Below are 16,800 nucleotides of genomic sequence, written 5' to 3'. Positions count from 1 at the left end.
ATCCTGGATGTAGAGATCGGGTAGTAAATGTCAGAAAACCTCTATAAATAAAAGTATAGCCCCAATTTTGGAGCCACTTTCAAATCATGGAGATATCTGAATGGTACGCGCAGAGTATTGCAAATCCACTTGGGTTTCCCTGTATACCAGTCAAGAGAATATATAGCGTTCAGGAGACACGACTAGGACAACACAGCAAATGATTATGTAGGTCTAACGTTGCTGAGTATATACTTCAGGCTGTTGTGTAGACCTGACCTTAGCGGATACCCATTTAGAGTGGAGCCTATAAGTACAAGTAAACTGTAACCTGGAGCAGATAGGTACACAAGCAGGTAAGTAAGGTCAGCTTGTCCTACCATAATGCAGGTCACTAGTATGGCTGTTTCCAGGCAGGGGCACCTCATTATGGAGTTACTTATTCACCGTGCCTTTGTCTAATTGAAACCGTCAAGAGCAAAAGCAACACGCAAAAAAATGCAAAGAAAATGTCAGCCGAACTTCTGAGGCAGCGAAGGAGATGTTTCAATTAAAGGCTGGAAATTCTACATTTTAAAAAGGTTAAGAAATTTAAAGTCAACAGAAAATTGTAGAGATGATAAAAGTGACTTGTGATTCAGGCTAGAGTCGGGCCATCTTCTAATAGTGGGAAAGTCTAATGAAACAAAGCTGTAAATGTCACGTATTAAAGCAATATAAGCACTTATTTACAAAGAACACAAAAGTTACACTCCAAGATCTCATTAAAAGGACACTTCACCTAGAGATACAGTCTTGGTGAATAATTGCTTCCATAAAGAATTACGAGAACACTACTATCGAAAGGTTCCTTTATATATCGAGTGCTCCAGCAACATCATGCAGTCACGTTATAGCATACCTCCAGCTATAAAAAAAAAACTGTTCATAAATGAACAGTACATTTGAATATAAGAAACTTTATAATACATCATAGGTACATCTGTTTCCGTCATCACTTATTAAGATGTTCTCCTGCTCCTCATCTTCAATCTGACAGCTTGTTTCCATCATATGCGTCTCCATATTCAGCCTCTAAGCAGTATAGAGAAGGGAGGGGTGGAGTAGACATCGCTGCTGGCTGGTTAATTCATTTATTGCTTCATTCTGTGCACTGGTAGCCTCTTATCTACAACTTACTGTTAAAAGCCCACAGAATAAAGGACCAGAACAAAGAAAAGTCTGGCTTAAATGTGAACTTAGTCTAACCTGCATGATATTTAAAGTCTCCTGCAGACCTACAAGTCACTTTGAGGACTTGCCTATAGCTAATTGGAATAATTCTGATGCTATTAAAATGACATCAATGATTCAAGATGAAAGCAATTCTTAAAAGGATTTGTTTTATCATGGCAACCACTTTCATTATACCCCAAATAAGGCAAAGTGAGATCCACCCACATAGAGAAGCTATTTCTCTGGTGAACCTAACCCTATTTATTACATGGACGGTCATTCATTCCAATGGCCAACCTGTTATAACACATTTCCTTAGCGGTATCCACTTCGCTACATTCAGCACTTCTTTTCTTTTGTCTATAGCGGACTCATTACAGGATAACTGCATGTCTTCTAGAAAGTGCATGGATAGCAACGACTGCCAGCAAAGGGTGCCATGAAATATTAAGCAAGGAAGCCTTATACTAAGAGGCAATTTTCTGCAAACAAGTTTTCTATTCATTTCCATTGTAATTAGATCTCGATCTACGCGTAGAATAGCAAGTCCATACTACAGCATCACTTACCTGGTCCATCTCCTTGGCTTGCATCATCCAGACCTTGACGGAAGGAGGTTGACTTCTGCAGACCGCCGGTTTTAGGTTGGTGCTTGAATATTGATGAGGAAAGTTCTTCCAGGGAGCAGCCCAGGAGATACGCAGCTTTCTGTGCCCACTCGTGCCGGGCAAACTGCTTTCTGCCAGCTTTACAAGAACACAGATTATTAAATGAATGGCAAATCTTTACCAAAAAGCAATGCATACCAGAAAGGTAAACCTAGTAAAGTGAGCTTGTGGAGGGAAGATTTCGCCAGCAGAACATCTAACATTGTACTTTGTCTCAAGTTAGTTGTAGTTGATGGTATTGGTCTTCTAGTGACAGATCCAAATATGTGACAGCACCATTTAACCTTTCATGGTCATTGAACTGAGAAGATTGGGGGGTCCAGAGATCCCCGTTCCTCCTTACTGCATAACCCCACCGAGAGGTCAGGCAAGCTTGGTGCATCACCAGTCACAGGCTGCGGGACAAAGACAAACACATTGAAGTACAAGGCACAGATGAAACTGCGAGGGAGGCCAATGGGCAACCAGTACATTATTAAGACATGCCATCAATTTCTGAAATCTGGGAACTCATCTGACCACAAAAAAAGGAAGCTTTAGATCCTTTCACTTTTTTTTTTTTTTTTTTTAAGAAACAGAGCGGCATCTGAATATGCAAAATAACTATAATATTGGCCCAGTGTTCATAGCCACCAGGCTAGCTTTGCTACACGTTGTACAACTCCGGCTCCTTTCAGCTGTTGTGCATTTGCTGCTGCTGGATCTGCCCATAACATGAACAATCCCTTCCTATTATGTAAAAGGGCCATAGTGCAACAGTAATTCTTACCTAGTCTATCTCTGCCAGTTTGCTTTACTGAGCAATCAGATTTCTAGCCTAAAAATGTTCCAGCTAAGCGTTTATCGTTTAATGCTTGACATTTTGTGTTTGACCTCGGCTTATTCCCTGGCTTTGTCTCAGTCTGCTGCCACCATCTTCTACCTGTTGCAGATGCCAGCTTGTTCCTGACCACTGAACCTTTGCGGCCAGCCCTAATCTGCCCTGCACAATCTCTGCCTATCCTGACCATATACCTGTCCTCTGACCATGCAAGTATGCAGAGTGTGCTAAACTCAGTCACACACTGCTTCTTCTTGACACCTTGTTGCTCTGCACCATAGTCCCTGCCCTGCCTGGCCAGTTATCACCAATACTGGGACCACCCCAAGGTAGCAACGTGGAGGTCTTCCTACAGTGAAGCCCAGATTCCTATAGGTGATTGCCAGAATGGCTACTTAGGTAATACCTACACAGAACAATTATTAATGTGTGAGGTATTTTGGATCTGGCAGACCCCTTTAAGTCTGGAGTGTCGCGGTTTTTGGAACAAAACGGCACAACCTCTCTGCTCTATTTTGATCTTGGATCCTCACAAATCATACATTGATGGCATACGTCAATATTACCGGTGAAAGAACCCTTTAAACGTTACTCAAAAAGGTTGTTTGTCTCATCCCTGATAAATTATGGAGCAACGCTATAGACAGCAGACTATTAAGCCGCGTTACTTGAGGACACAAGTATTTGTTAGCTGCAAACACGGCTTTAATAAAATGGAAAATAACTGTATGGAAATGTCAGAAGTGATGCCAGCTCGGGAGTGACAGTACTCTTGGCAGAGATGGTCTAATAAACACAAAGATGAAACAATATTGTCACCCAGACAAGGCACAGGCATGAGAGATGAGAAACACTAGTGTCAATACGACAATGACTCAATTAAAGAGCTGTCACACTGTGACCGATATGGAGAGACTGAGCATGAATATAAAGAGATAACACAAGAAACAAATTCACTTGGAGGTATATGAAAGAAGAAGGGATGAAACGCGTCTTTACCTTCATCTGCTTCTGTATTGCAACGGAGCAGCATGCAACATGCAAATAAAAACACGCAGTTAGAAAACAAACACACAGTTATCTAATTGTTATGTAGTGTACTACGCCGAACACAAAGGGGTTTTATATAAAGGGATAGAGAGCAAAAAAAAAAAAAATTGGGAAGAAAAAAAATAAATAAAAAATTGTGTATACCATTTGTCTAGTACAACAACACATTGATCATAGGTGCTGCCATACTGCTGAGGGATCACTGCAGGATGAGCGCAGATTGCAGGCTGGTCCTTGGTCTAATTCATTCAACCACCATCAGTCATTGTGATAGATACAGAGATAGATAGAGGGATAGAGATAGCTAGATACCGTGTTTCTTTGGAAATAAGACAGGTTCTTATATTATTCTATGTTCGAAAGATGGGTTAGGTCTAAATTTCAAGGGATGTTTTATTTGTTTCTATGACCAAAAATCTACTCAGCAGATCCCCTTACACCCAAAACAATTAGAGTTGGCCAATGGTGGATGGACTCTCACACACAGATCTGTGTCACTCATGTCAAAGGCATGACACCGTCAGGTCCCTTGCCATTGCCAAGTGTAGCGGTTGGCTCGCTCTGTTCACTAAAAGCAGCCACAACCCTCAGGCTCAGGAGTGGACTGATGCCAGCAAGACTACCTGATCTGTGTGTGAAAGCCCGGAACTACCTGTGGTCAACCATTATTGTCCTGGAGAACTATCTCACTAGTACCATCTTGTACAGATAGCTCCCTTAAGGTCAATGTCTGATTCTTTTGGGGATGTCCGCTTTCTTTTGAGGGTGTCTGCCTCCCTGGTTGAAGAATCTATTGTATTGGTCCTTTTTCACATGCACAGCTGTCTGGACACAATTTTTCATGAGCTGTAACTAGGGCTTATTTTTGGAGTAGGTCTTATATTTTAAGCATATTCCAAAAATCCTGAAAATTCATGCTAGGGGGTAGGTCTTAATTTCGGGGAAAGAGGAAAGATTTTATCATTACATATTGATTTTTAATTTTACTTTTTTTTTTTCACAATCTAAAATGATTTAGCAGTGTGCCATTTTTTTTTTTTTACCATTAAAGGTACAGTCTAGTGGGATAAAAAAAAATAATTTTTGTTGTATAGGGGCAAAACGGTTTAAAAAAAAAAAAAAAGACAAAAAAAAAAAAACCTGGCATCATTCACCACACCAACTCCTACTCCATCACTTATTGGGTCTCAGTTATTCTCTACTTCCTGGACCCGCCTCATCATACAGGAAGTCCTATATAATGATACTCAGCCAATCACTGGCCATAACAGTGACCCGCCTCATGCAGTGACTCGTTGAGCCGGTATATGTAGCTGGATCGAGTCTAGCAGAGACCTGAAAATCATCAGAATGGCAGCAGAAGGCGGACATGATGCCAGGACTCTTACAGTCCTATGAAAAAGTTTGGGCACCCCTATTAATCTTAATCATTTTTAGTTCTAAATATTTTGGTATTTGCAACAGCCATTTCAGTTTGATATATCTAATAACTGATGGACACAGTAATATTTCAGGATTGAAATGAGGTTTATTGTACTAACAGAAAATGCGCAATATGCATTAAACCAAAATTTGACCGGTGCAAAAGTATGGGCACCTCAACAGAAAAGTGACATTAATATTTAGTAGATCCTCCTTTTGCAAAGATAACAGCCTCTAGTCGCTTCCTGTAGATTTTAATCAGTTCCTGGATCCTGGATAAAGGTATTTTGGACAAACAATTCAAGTTCAGTTAAGTTAGATGGTCGCCGAGCATGGACAGCCCGCTTCAAATCATCCCACAGATGTTCAATGATATTCAGGTCTGGGGACTGGGATGGCCATTCCAGAACATTGTAATTGTTCCTCTGCATGAATGCCTGAGGATTTGGAGCGGTGTTTTGGATCATTGTCTTGCTGAAATATGCGACTCTCAACTTTAACAAGATTCCCGATGCCGGCATTGGCCACACAGCCCCAAAGCATGATGGAACCTCCACCAAATTTTACAGTGGGTAGCAAGTGTTTTTCTTGGAATGCTGTTTCTTTTTGGACGCCATGCATAACGCCTTTTTTTATAACCAAACAACTCAATTTTTGTTTCCAAAATGAAGCTGCCTTGTCCAAATGTGCTTTTTCATACCTCAGGCAACTCTATTTGTGGCGTACGTGCAGAAACGGCTTCTTTCTCATCACTCTCCCATACAGCTTCTATTTGTGCAAAGTGCGCTGTATAGTTGACCGATGCACAGTGACACCATCTGCAGCAAGATGATGCTGCAGCTCTTTGGAGGTGGTCTGTGGATTGTCCTTGACTGTTCTCACCATTCTTCTTCTCTGCCTTTCTGATATTTTTCTTGGCCTGCCACTTCTGGGCTTAACAAGAACTGTCCCTGTGGTCTTCCATTTCCTTACTATGTTCCTCACAGTGGAAACTGACAGGTTAAATCTCTGAGACAACTTTTTGTATCCTTCCCCTGAACAACTATGTTGAACAATCTTTGTTTTCAGATCATTTGAGAGCGGGCTGTCCATGTTCGGCGACCATCAAACTTAACTGAACTTGAATTGTTTTGTAGAAAGAAATGGTCCAAAATACCTTCATCCAGGATCCAGGAACTGATTAAAAGCTACAGGAAGCGACTAGAGGCTGTTATCTTTGCAAAAGGAGGATCTACTAAATATTAATGTCACTTTTCTGTTGAGGTGCCCATACTTTTGCACCGGTCAAATTTTGGTTTAATGCATATTGCACATTTTCTGTTAGTACAATAAACCTCATTTCAATCCTGAAATATTACTGTGTCCATCAGTTATTAGATATATCAAACTGAAATGGCTGTTGCAAATACCAAAATATTTAGAACTAAAAATTATTAAGATTAATAGGGGTGCCCAAACTTTTTCATAGGACTGTATAGATGAGCATTTCTTTATTACAGTATAAGGAGTCTTCTGTGAACATACAAGACTTGAGAGGTTTAGCCGTCATGAATATTTCAGCTATCAGCTCCATATTTTTCGCTAATGCCAAGTAAATGAAACACTTATTAATAATCCTAATAATCTTTCCTGCCGCAACATAAATAGAGTCAGACGGTAACAGAATGCATCCACATCCATTGAGATTAGGAGCTTAAGTCTAAGCTTCATGCACCATTCTTAACCTCAGCATTTGCTATCTTTGGTAAGATTACCTATAACTTTCACATACGGATAGTGGTTGAATGTTTTGTGGCTTTCGTGATCAATGTTTGTTGCAATTTTGCTTACAAAGCAGCACCTATGGTTAGGAGAGTAGAGACTAGAATATAGTAAGAGAGCAGCCCCAGTTAATACTGATATGAACACAAGTATTACTATTATCACTAGAGGAGTCTGTGTACTTATGGGGTACCTACGGCCCTCCTGAGGGAATTATTGCAAAGCCCTAAATCCAGTTATACAGAACAAGGGCATGTCTAGATTAAAGGTGTATCCTCATCCTATTCTCTGCATCTATTCAGCCACTCCATTTACCAGGTCTGCTAAAAAGGGGAAAAAACACATTTATAAAGAGATTGGAAACATTTGAGGTTATGAGAGTTTTCTTCTGAGCTCGTCATCGCCCCCTGCTAAATAATGCAAGAATAAGAGTTGACGCTTCTCTCACATCTGTGTTAGTCCATTCCTCTGGTCCGTCACAGGACCAGAAGAGCAAAAAATAAATAAAAAAAAGTCAATGTAATGACACATGAATGGATCCTAAGGGACTCCGCTGACTATAATGGAGCCTGTTGGGAGTCCAGTTTGCAGGATGTGCTCATGGACAGATGGACAGCTGGCAGAGATGAGAGCCTAAAATCTACATGAACATTAAGAACTCCAAAAAGTAGTCGTCACCTTAAGACATTTGTCTAGGAAACTAAAGGAGGTGACCTAAAAGATAGATGAAGGGGATACAGAAGCAGTAGTTTAATGTTGGCCATTATAAATGGAACATGGTACACGGGGAGCCCTGATGAAGATTCAGCATTGGGGTCCAGGTCCTGGAAACACTATAATTTATGGAATGCAATCTAGGCAGGAACTCATTCATATCAGATTGGAGCTGCTCTTTAGTAAAGCACTGACACATGCATTGCCTGGCAAACCTAAAGACAAGCAGGAGATTGTCACTTGGCTAAAAAATATTCTGTGCAGACTGCGATATAACAGGCCATGGGAAGAGAGCAAAAAGAAATAACACATTTCATATATGGTCCAGAAAGACATCTCAAGACAAGACAGGTTATTAACCCATGCAGTGTGTAGTGTGAAGAAAGCCATGCATTCTACATATAATCTACATAAAACAGGAGCTGGACATAGGAACAGCAGATGACCAGATATTTCTCATGATGTTTAGGTAACAGTAGTGCCACCTGGCACCATAGAAAGCACAGTAATAGCTAGCACACCACAAAAGTGCAAAGAGTAAAGCAACTGTGAAAGGAAGCACCAGCTTTACTGACATAGTAACTGTGCAGATGGAGTCCAGAATACGGCTCTAGATGCAATAGGCTTATTTGGCTCAATGAAGTTGTTTTTTTTCATGCTAATACATAGTGAAGACATCTTAAAGGGGTTATGCTAGAATACCATTTTTGAGCAGTGTACTCATTACACTATACCAGCAAACACGGAACATATACCCCTAAATTTTCACAGCTCTACGGGGGACTGTAAGTCTAGTCTGTCCCCTATGCCGACGCTCTGGCTCTGGGTGACATGACACAGCCCATTCTGCTCTATGTGCAAGCTGCAGGAGTACAGAAGGGTCAGTCAGTAATGGAAACAGGGCATCTGTCCCTCTGTACACCTGTGAAAATGTGCCACAAGGGACCGGGGTGTATATTACAAAGTTTGCTCATATGGTGCGGTAACACTTGAGGAAGCCCTTTAATAAATCATAAAAAATTCACTATAATAAACAATTCTTAAAAAAAGAAAAAACATATCCTACATATCATGCATGAAATAAAATCAGACATTTTAGAAAATACTTATAACAGGATATTAACGAATTAGTTCAAGTTAGTTAAGTTTATCAAAAGTGAACTATTGTTTCCTTTACACAAAGCTGGTTTTAGCCTGCCCTCTAGTGGTGTCTGACAATAAAGCAACTATATCACTTTTCAGAATATAGTTTCTTGCTGCCTTTACCAGGTTTATACAACATGACCTATTGTACTTTGGAAAGATCATGTATTCACATAACAGCGCAGGAGCAAGAGCCATAGGACTTGGCTGGACGTCAATCACAGGATGCCTGTTGTAATGCTGTGCACATATCTCTGTATAATATATTCTAATATTCATAACATTTCTTAGTAAAAAACAAAACAAAATGTGTTCTTCACGACCTAGGAGATAATGCGGTTATTACATAAAGGTGTATGCACAGGTGATGGGGTGGTGTAGGTGCTAAGCCATTCTTATGAGGCTGGCTGTGACTAGGTTTCCAGGGCTCGGTGCCTGCTCAGATTAGTCATGCTCCATGCTATACAGAGTGGCTGAAAGTGATCCGCAGCCGGAGGATGAAGTAGAAATGCACATGAGAGAGATCGAGTAGAAACACAAACTCAGCAAGAGTCAAACCAAGTTACCCAGAGCATCTACATCTGAAACTGCAGGGAAGGGAAGGTTATACACAGGTTATTCATTGCAGATACAAGTCACATCATACCATCTGCCTCATAGTTATTACAGCATTAAAATAAGTGCCAATGAAAGGAAATGCCCACATAAAGTGTGCCATGAGGGGACTGAGCCACCATAAGATGCTGTAATAACCTTAGTGCATCTTAACATATGTATAAGACCTTGAATGGCCATTAAATACAGGTTATTGCCAATATAGGAAACATTGACAAGACTACCAAGTTATACTGCCATTATGCCAAGTCAACCATCAGTGCCACCTTTGGCCATATTATGGATCTCTGTTGCATTAATCCATAATATGGCGCCATATGGGCTTATAATGTACCTCCATGTGCATTCAATTTCATACAGAGGTAGAAGACGAATTCTTGTCACAGATTTATACAGAATCCAAGAGAAAACCAAATCTGTCATGTCTCACCGGACACTACTATGGAAGCGATCTGTATTAGCATTGCTTTAGGGAAAAGGCAGTGCCATACACAGACACCAAAGGATCAGACATGGAACCCTACGGCTCTGTAATATAGAATCACGGAAACTCCTTTTTGGATCTATGAATCCGTAAATTGGTCATACATAAGAGAAATGTCAGCAGAACCTTCTGATTTTTGCAGAACTGTCAGATTTGTATACGGAAATGTCAGACTCCTAACACTCCCCTGTAGGATATAAAAGAAGATGAACCAGGCAAGTGAGATGTCAACATGCCCAATTTTTTGTTCTAAAAGTGTATGGCCGGCTTCATTCTGTGCTGCAGCATAGTTATTCTGTGATAATATAAGAGATGCCAGCAGCCATAATATCGGTAACTTTCCATTGGTAGTTCCAGCTGCTTTTCCCTGTGATTCCCTCCTGCAAGCTACTTCCCTTGATTCATAACCATATTGGTCTGTCAGTCCCACGGCAAGTACCCATCTGTAGATATTACAACAGTTACCAGCCTATTATTATCATCATCATTATTAATAATAATAATAATAATAATAATAATAAATAATTTATATGCTAAACCCTCAGCATATAAATGAACCATGATCTGCTGGCCATAAACGTGATACTGCCTGACTAAATACTGCCGGTGTACTAAATGGGAGAGGGAAATCCACTGGCAGCCATGTCTGGAGGTGGCGTATTACACCAGGAACAAAAGAACCACGCAGTTGGAATCTTCCCTGTCATTTGGGAAGAGTCGAGTGGGCCCCATACATCTTAGATGGTTGGCCGAGACTAATGCTAGATACATAAGGTTGTGAGGCTTTATTTGGGTCTAAGGGGCAGACTTCTTTTACTTCAGTGAGCCTATTATAAAGCAGTTATCTGTAAGCAGTAGATCTCGTATATCATATTCTCTCTCTAATCTGTGTGACTGTGTATTATTAGTGTAATATCCATACCCATCATGAGCCTAATGTAGTTTTGTCTACAATGACCAAGATCATTTTACCATCCGCTGGGTTACTATAGAAGAACAGATGTGATATCACTATTCCGCCATCCTACAAGGACAAATATTGATACCTTTGGTGGCTCCAGCTGATCCCAGGTGGTATATTGCTCCAAGTATAAACCAAAAAGCCTTTTGCTCCTCGCTGGAGATGCCCAGGATTTTCATGGCCGCCTGCAGTTTGCTGAACAGCTGGGCCGACTTCTGCTTGTCTTCACCCTGTGTAAGATATTGAATATGGATCCAGGTGATTTCAGAATGTAAGGACAGCAGGCAGTCACATAGGAAGGGTCAGACTTGATTTCTGCTTGAAATAAAATATCAGCATGGCACAATTTGTTCTGTATTTAGATGGCGGTATTTTCTCTCATTCACAATACGAGCAGTCCATCATATACTTGCTATGGCTATGTTTAGTGATTATTGTAGTGCTCAGGCTAGGAGATTTACTATATAAAGTTTGATGTTAAAGAAGAGATAAAGCTATAATATTGTATAAGGAAATGGCAATTTATGAAATTAGGGAGCGTTCACACTACCGTTGGTGTCCGACAGGTAGTGTCCGCTCCTAGTGTCCGCTCAAAATCTGTCACGGACATTAGGAGCGGACACTAGCTGTGTCCGTGACACCTGTCATTCATTTCAATGGGCATCGGGTGTGTTCTTTTGCACTCCGTGCCCGTCCTTCCCTGTCTGCAAGTAAAGATGTCCGACTTCTCAAGCGGACAGAAGAACCCTGCATGCCCCCCCCCCCATCCCCCCACCCCCCACGCCCCGGAATAGCAGCATCGCTTCTGCCGCTGCTGTCTTCATGCAGGGCAGAAGCATAGCGATGTTGCTGGCTTCACCTATGCCCCAAAGGGTAAACTACCCTCCCCCCTCCAGGCTCGCTCCTGTGTACTTAGCCCCTCCCCCTGAGAGCAGGCAGACACATCACTTGACTCAGGAGCAGCTAGGTCAGGGCTGTGTCAATAATGAATTGAATAAAGTAAGATAGTGGACAAACAAAGCAGTTTTGCTGAAGCAGTGTATTTAGGAAAAGTCTTACATTCACATTTACAAGCATTATAGATAGGATCCTTGTGATGGGACAACCCCTTTAAAGGGGTGGTGTGCTTAAGGACACTTATCCCCTATCCACTGGACAGGAGATAAGGGTCTGATCGCTGGGAGAACTCAAGGGGGCACAACCTGAAATGAATTGGGGGAAAATCAGAAGCAATGTCAAGACATATCAGCATGGATGGCTATAGCAGAGTCAAGAGAAATAGCCATCGACTGAACACTAATATATGTACAGTTTTTCTTCTGTATAGTGCAGATATATACAAGTTTCCTCTAGCCCCACAGGGGTGCATCAATAGATCGTTTTATAGCACTTTAATATGGGACTGCCATTTATGCATTTCTAAAATGCATTCTTTGAAAAATCTACAAAAGATGGAGCTTTATAAAAAATTCTTAAAATCTTTCGCCCTTACAGAGGATTGGCAGAAGCAAGAAACATACATGCCAAGTTTACTAATAAGAGGATGAAGGCTTGATGTGGATTGTCCACACTGGGCACAGAACCATACAGCCACTTGTTATGGTACTCACATGAATTCAGTAAATTATGTCCATCCAGTAACAATCGTGTAGTGCCGTACACTTGAGAAATTACGGTACATAATTTGAGAACATAGCAATATAATTCCTAAACAAAGGTACGGTGATACAAGTGAAGCTATTGCTCTGAAGTCTTTTACATAAGGCTTTTACATAAGGCTTCTAAATAGTTCAAACGGCAGGTACTTGCAGATCCCCAAACCAAAGTTGAAGGTTAAGGCCCCACGTTGTAGAAACGCAGCTTCTGTTGCAGATTTTGGTGCGTTTTTTGGAGCCAAAGCCAAGAATGGCTACAAAAGGAATGAGACATATATAGGAAGGTCTTATACTGCTACCTTTTGCTCAATCCACTCCTGGCTTTGCCTAAAAAAACAAAAAACAAACCCTGCAACAAAAAAAAGCTGTGTTTCCGCAATGTGGTGCTTTACCCCAAAAGGGGTTTTCTGTGACTTTTAAATTGATGGCCTATCCTTAGGACTGAAGATCTATGGGAGTCTGACACCCAAACCCCCCATGTATCAGTGGATTGAAGCAGCAGAGGCGCTCCCAGATCACATGCCTGATCGCCAAGATCATCGCTCTTTGTTTGATGAACTGTCCTAAGGATAGGTCATCAATTATGTAACCTGGAACGTCACTTTTTCATCCTTCAGACTAAATGATGGAAAGCAATCTACAGCAATGAGTGCTTTGCCTGATTTTTATCATTTAATAACTGGTTTTAGGGCATTACTTCCACCTCCACTGGCCCACCCATCTTTGTTTTTGTATCATTTTTATGCTTAAAACCGTTTTTCTAGGTTATTTTTCTCTATATAACTTCATGTTCTCGCTTGTTTTTTGCCACGTAGTGATGTGACAGAGGATCAAGGCTGTATATAACAGCGCTATACACATGTGATAAGCCGTAAATAATCACCTTCTCGGGATAGGTTGCTTTATTCTGGTAATAAGCAGCTGAATCAGTTCTGGACAATGAGGCTGCTGAACAAGGTGAGCGTCAGACTGCAACCATTTACAGTGAATCACAGATACAAGATTACGGTATGAATACCATTCACGAGGCACCAAGCCGTCACTCCAAATACTTCAGTCTACAGCCAATTACGTCTTTGCACGCTTTAATAACCCCAATATGCAGAGTCTGCTCAGCTGTGACAGATAACAACAGAAGGTGACTGTCAGTGCTGCGTCTAGCCCTTGGTGCCAGCCAGTAGAAGTGTGTGACTGTATATGGATGCATCATTATTATCCTATATCACATTTCTAGCTGTGACAATAGAACACTATATGTAGAGGTGACCGGCACTGCTTACCTTGGCTGTAATACCAAACACATTGTTTTCTGCCAGGTGGTTGAGATGAAGCTCTGTCCTGGAAAGGTAAGGGAAAAAAAAGCTATAAATCACAGTATAACATGTAATAAATGCAAATCTATCTCTGGTAATAACATTGCAGGGCAAAAAGTAGGCAGGACACCCACAATGGGTATCAAAGTGTTATACTCAGACAGGCGGCTGAGTTCACACCAGGGGTCACAAACATGTGGACTATAGGCCATCTTCAGCCCCCGAGGCTGCTAACTGCAGCCCAGGGACTTCTCCCTGGCTTTGTAGATCCAGTTGGATTGGCAGAACTGGAGAGAAAAGAAAACCTGACCCAATTCTGGAGCTTCCCAAGCTTGTAAGCCACAAACCTGAGGCCAAAATGCTAAGGGCAGCATCAGTATATAGATTTCTACTCTCCCGATCAGTCTACTTCTCTGCTCTCTGGCACCTTCCACTCTGTGTTCCTGGAATAGGAGAACAGAGGAACAGGGCACACCCCAGAGCAGGGGGGCATGTACTAAGGCCATTGCTGGGAAGACATTAAAATATGTAGAACCACTGCTGGGGGAGACGGGAACATTTCTGGTGTTATTTTACAATAAATTTGTATTGTATAGAATTTGTAAAGAAAGCGACCTTTCAACTTTAAATTTTTATGAACAGTCAATTGCTCGACCAAGTTTGAGAGCCCTGCTCTACATTGCAACTCTTTCCATCAGCTTCTTTCTCTGGCTAACACTGTATTCACACCTGTTATATTGGGTCTGTTTTTCTAGTCCATGGACCCCATTCATTGACCGTTATTTTTTTCTACCAACTCTGAATATGTGAACACAGCCCAAGAGAGATGGCACACTGAACTGTATTTGAGACAGAGTTCCTTTAAAGGAACATTCACCCTTAATCATCAGTCTGTCTTTTACTTCTCATTTTAAATTGGATTCCAGGACTATGATATTGATGACCCATCCTCAGACCTTGTAAGACGAGTAAGGCTCTGACTACTAGCACCCTATTTTCAGAAACGTCTCTTCTCAGGCCAATCGTGTTCATGTCTATTGATCATGCTGCAGCTCAGGTCAATAGAATCACACTGTACTGCAATAACAAGCACAGACTCTATATAACTTAAGGCATGGTGTCTTGTATTTGATAAAGAGTTGGCGGGAGTCGATCGGTACCAAACTGACACTGAACACCTATGCTAAGGATAATATAGTCCAGGTAAACTTCTTTAAGTACCTCCTGAATTGTCTATGGATTATTGACTTAATATATTGCTATAGTTATCAGAGGTTTGTTTTCTGATACAGGGCTCCAAACCCTCAGTATACAGGCTACCTGATAGTCCCTAGAGGAAGTTCTGGAGCTTATTGCACACTGTGTTACAATGGTGCTCAATATAGAATTGGCATCCTGCAAACTCCAATGGAAAAAAGGGATTTGGAGCTCAGTATCAGCGCCAATCTATAAAAGAGCATAATTCGGAGGTAACCTGTAGAGAGAAGTAACCGAAAAACAATATAAGGATAAAAGAAGGAGATTCACTTTCATGAACAGTATTCAAATGTGCAAGAATGGTTTTGGTCCCTTTCCATGTTGCAAATATTCTACCAAGGAGAAAAGCAAAATTCAGTTTATTGCGTTACCGAAGTGCGTTATCTGCCCCGGCCAGGAGGTAGTAGAAGACATTAAATGTTGCTTCATTTTCGGGACGTCTGGCTACTCGGAGTTTCTCTAAAAGCATGGTCTGAATGTAAAAGAAAAACAAAAACACATCAGTGCTACTTTACTCTACATAAATAGCTCTGGCAAACCAAGACCCAGGTAAGAAATAGGGATAATGCAAATTGTATTGTTTTTTTTATCCGTAACAGTCTAAAGAGGAAAAATGTGCTGGTGCCATTTTCCATGGGAGGGCACTCTGCCAGTGCTACCATTTATGGGAGGGACTCTTAAAGGGGTGGTGGTGTACTCATGGACTATATTTTACAGCTTGTGATATTAATGAATAGTAGTGAGACAGTCTCAGAGTTTTTCCTTTACCTGTTATAAACTGAACCACTACCATACGGTTATGTGACTTCCAGGCGTTAAATTTACTTTCTAGTTACAAGTGTCCTTACACGTCTGAAGGTGCTGCTTTCTATCCAGTGATAATCTGTTCCCTGCTGAAGGCTACATAGCCCATCACACAGTTCTCCCAATCCAGGCACATTTCCCATGAAAGGTGTGACCTCAATCTGATTGACATCATGTTGACAGACCCGTCTCTCACCTGTATAGTAGCTGAAGCCACCTGTCCAGCCTGGTCGAAGTCCAAAGAAATGATCTGTGTGAAACGTGTGGAATTTCCATTCAGATTTGAGCCGCTGTTGCCAAAAGCTTCCAGGATGGTATATACAGCTTGCCATTTCTCAGCTATAATTGTCAAGACAATAATATTAGTAACGGTTTTATTAAACCATAAATTTATTTATAAGAGGTGCTGCAAGGTTCTTATAAATGTAAATGGGTGTATATAAGCCTCAAGCCTGAATAGGTCTATATTTAACCAAGTGGTAGAATCATATCCAAAGTACAGGTCATAAATGCCTCACCCATTGGGAGAACAGGGATCACCTAAAAGCTATTCAATACATTCTTTATAGTTTTCAATAGAGAGGTGGAACTGCAAGCTCGGCTCTTTTGGTAAGGGTACATTCACACTACCACTATCACAGTCCATTGCCAGTTTCAGGATTGGAGCAACAGACTGTAATATCTACACAATGACAGATGGAAACAAAAAGTCATGCAGGCAAGACTCTCTGTTAGAAAATAGATAAACAAGATGGAAACAAGCATTCACCTTGTGTGTGGGTTTTTGTTTGTTTTTTTACATTACAGTCAATGGGGACACATGCAGATGGAGAGTTAAAGGGGCTCTATCAGCAAAATCATGCTGATAGAGCCCCACATATGCGTGAATAGCCTTTAAAAAGGCTATTCAGGCACAGTAAAAGTTATATTAAACTACCC

At 41.1% G+C, this 16,800-nt stretch overlaps 1 protein-coding gene across 9 annotated transcripts in view; it reads right to left on the bottom strand.

The window, feature by feature from the left end:
- MYO18A (myosin XVIIIA) overlaps positions 1–16,800 on the bottom strand; it is a 243,618-nt gene that overhangs the window by 127,244 nt on the left and 99,574 nt on the right. For 7 of the 9 annotated variants that reach the window (XM_075263719.1, XM_075263718.1, XM_075263720.1 and 4 more), the window contains 5 exons: positions 16,058–16,200; positions 15,429–15,529; positions 13,768–13,825; positions 10,906–11,062; positions 1,764–1,940 (listed from right to left, as the gene is read on the bottom strand). In XM_075263719.1, the coding sequence (XP_075119820.1) occupies positions 1,764–1,940; positions 10,906–11,062; positions 13,768–13,825; positions 15,429–15,529; positions 16,058–16,200 (636 nt within the window). The remainder of the gene's footprint in view (positions 1–1,763; positions 1,941–10,905; positions 11,063–13,767; positions 13,826–15,428; positions 15,530–16,057; positions 16,201–16,800) is intronic. The other 2 variants (XM_075263717.1, XM_075263711.1) reach the window with 1 other exon arrangement.

The sequence above is a fragment of the Leptodactylus fuscus genome, chromosome 2 (assembly GCF_031893055.1).
Source record: "Leptodactylus fuscus isolate aLepFus1 chromosome 2, aLepFus1.hap2, whole genome shotgun sequence".
Taxonomy (NCBI): Eukaryota; Metazoa; Chordata; class Amphibia; order Anura; family Leptodactylidae; genus Leptodactylus; species Leptodactylus fuscus.
The sequence above is the reverse complement of the archived record's forward strand: the minus strand, read 5'-3'. Positions and strand labels throughout refer to the sequence as shown.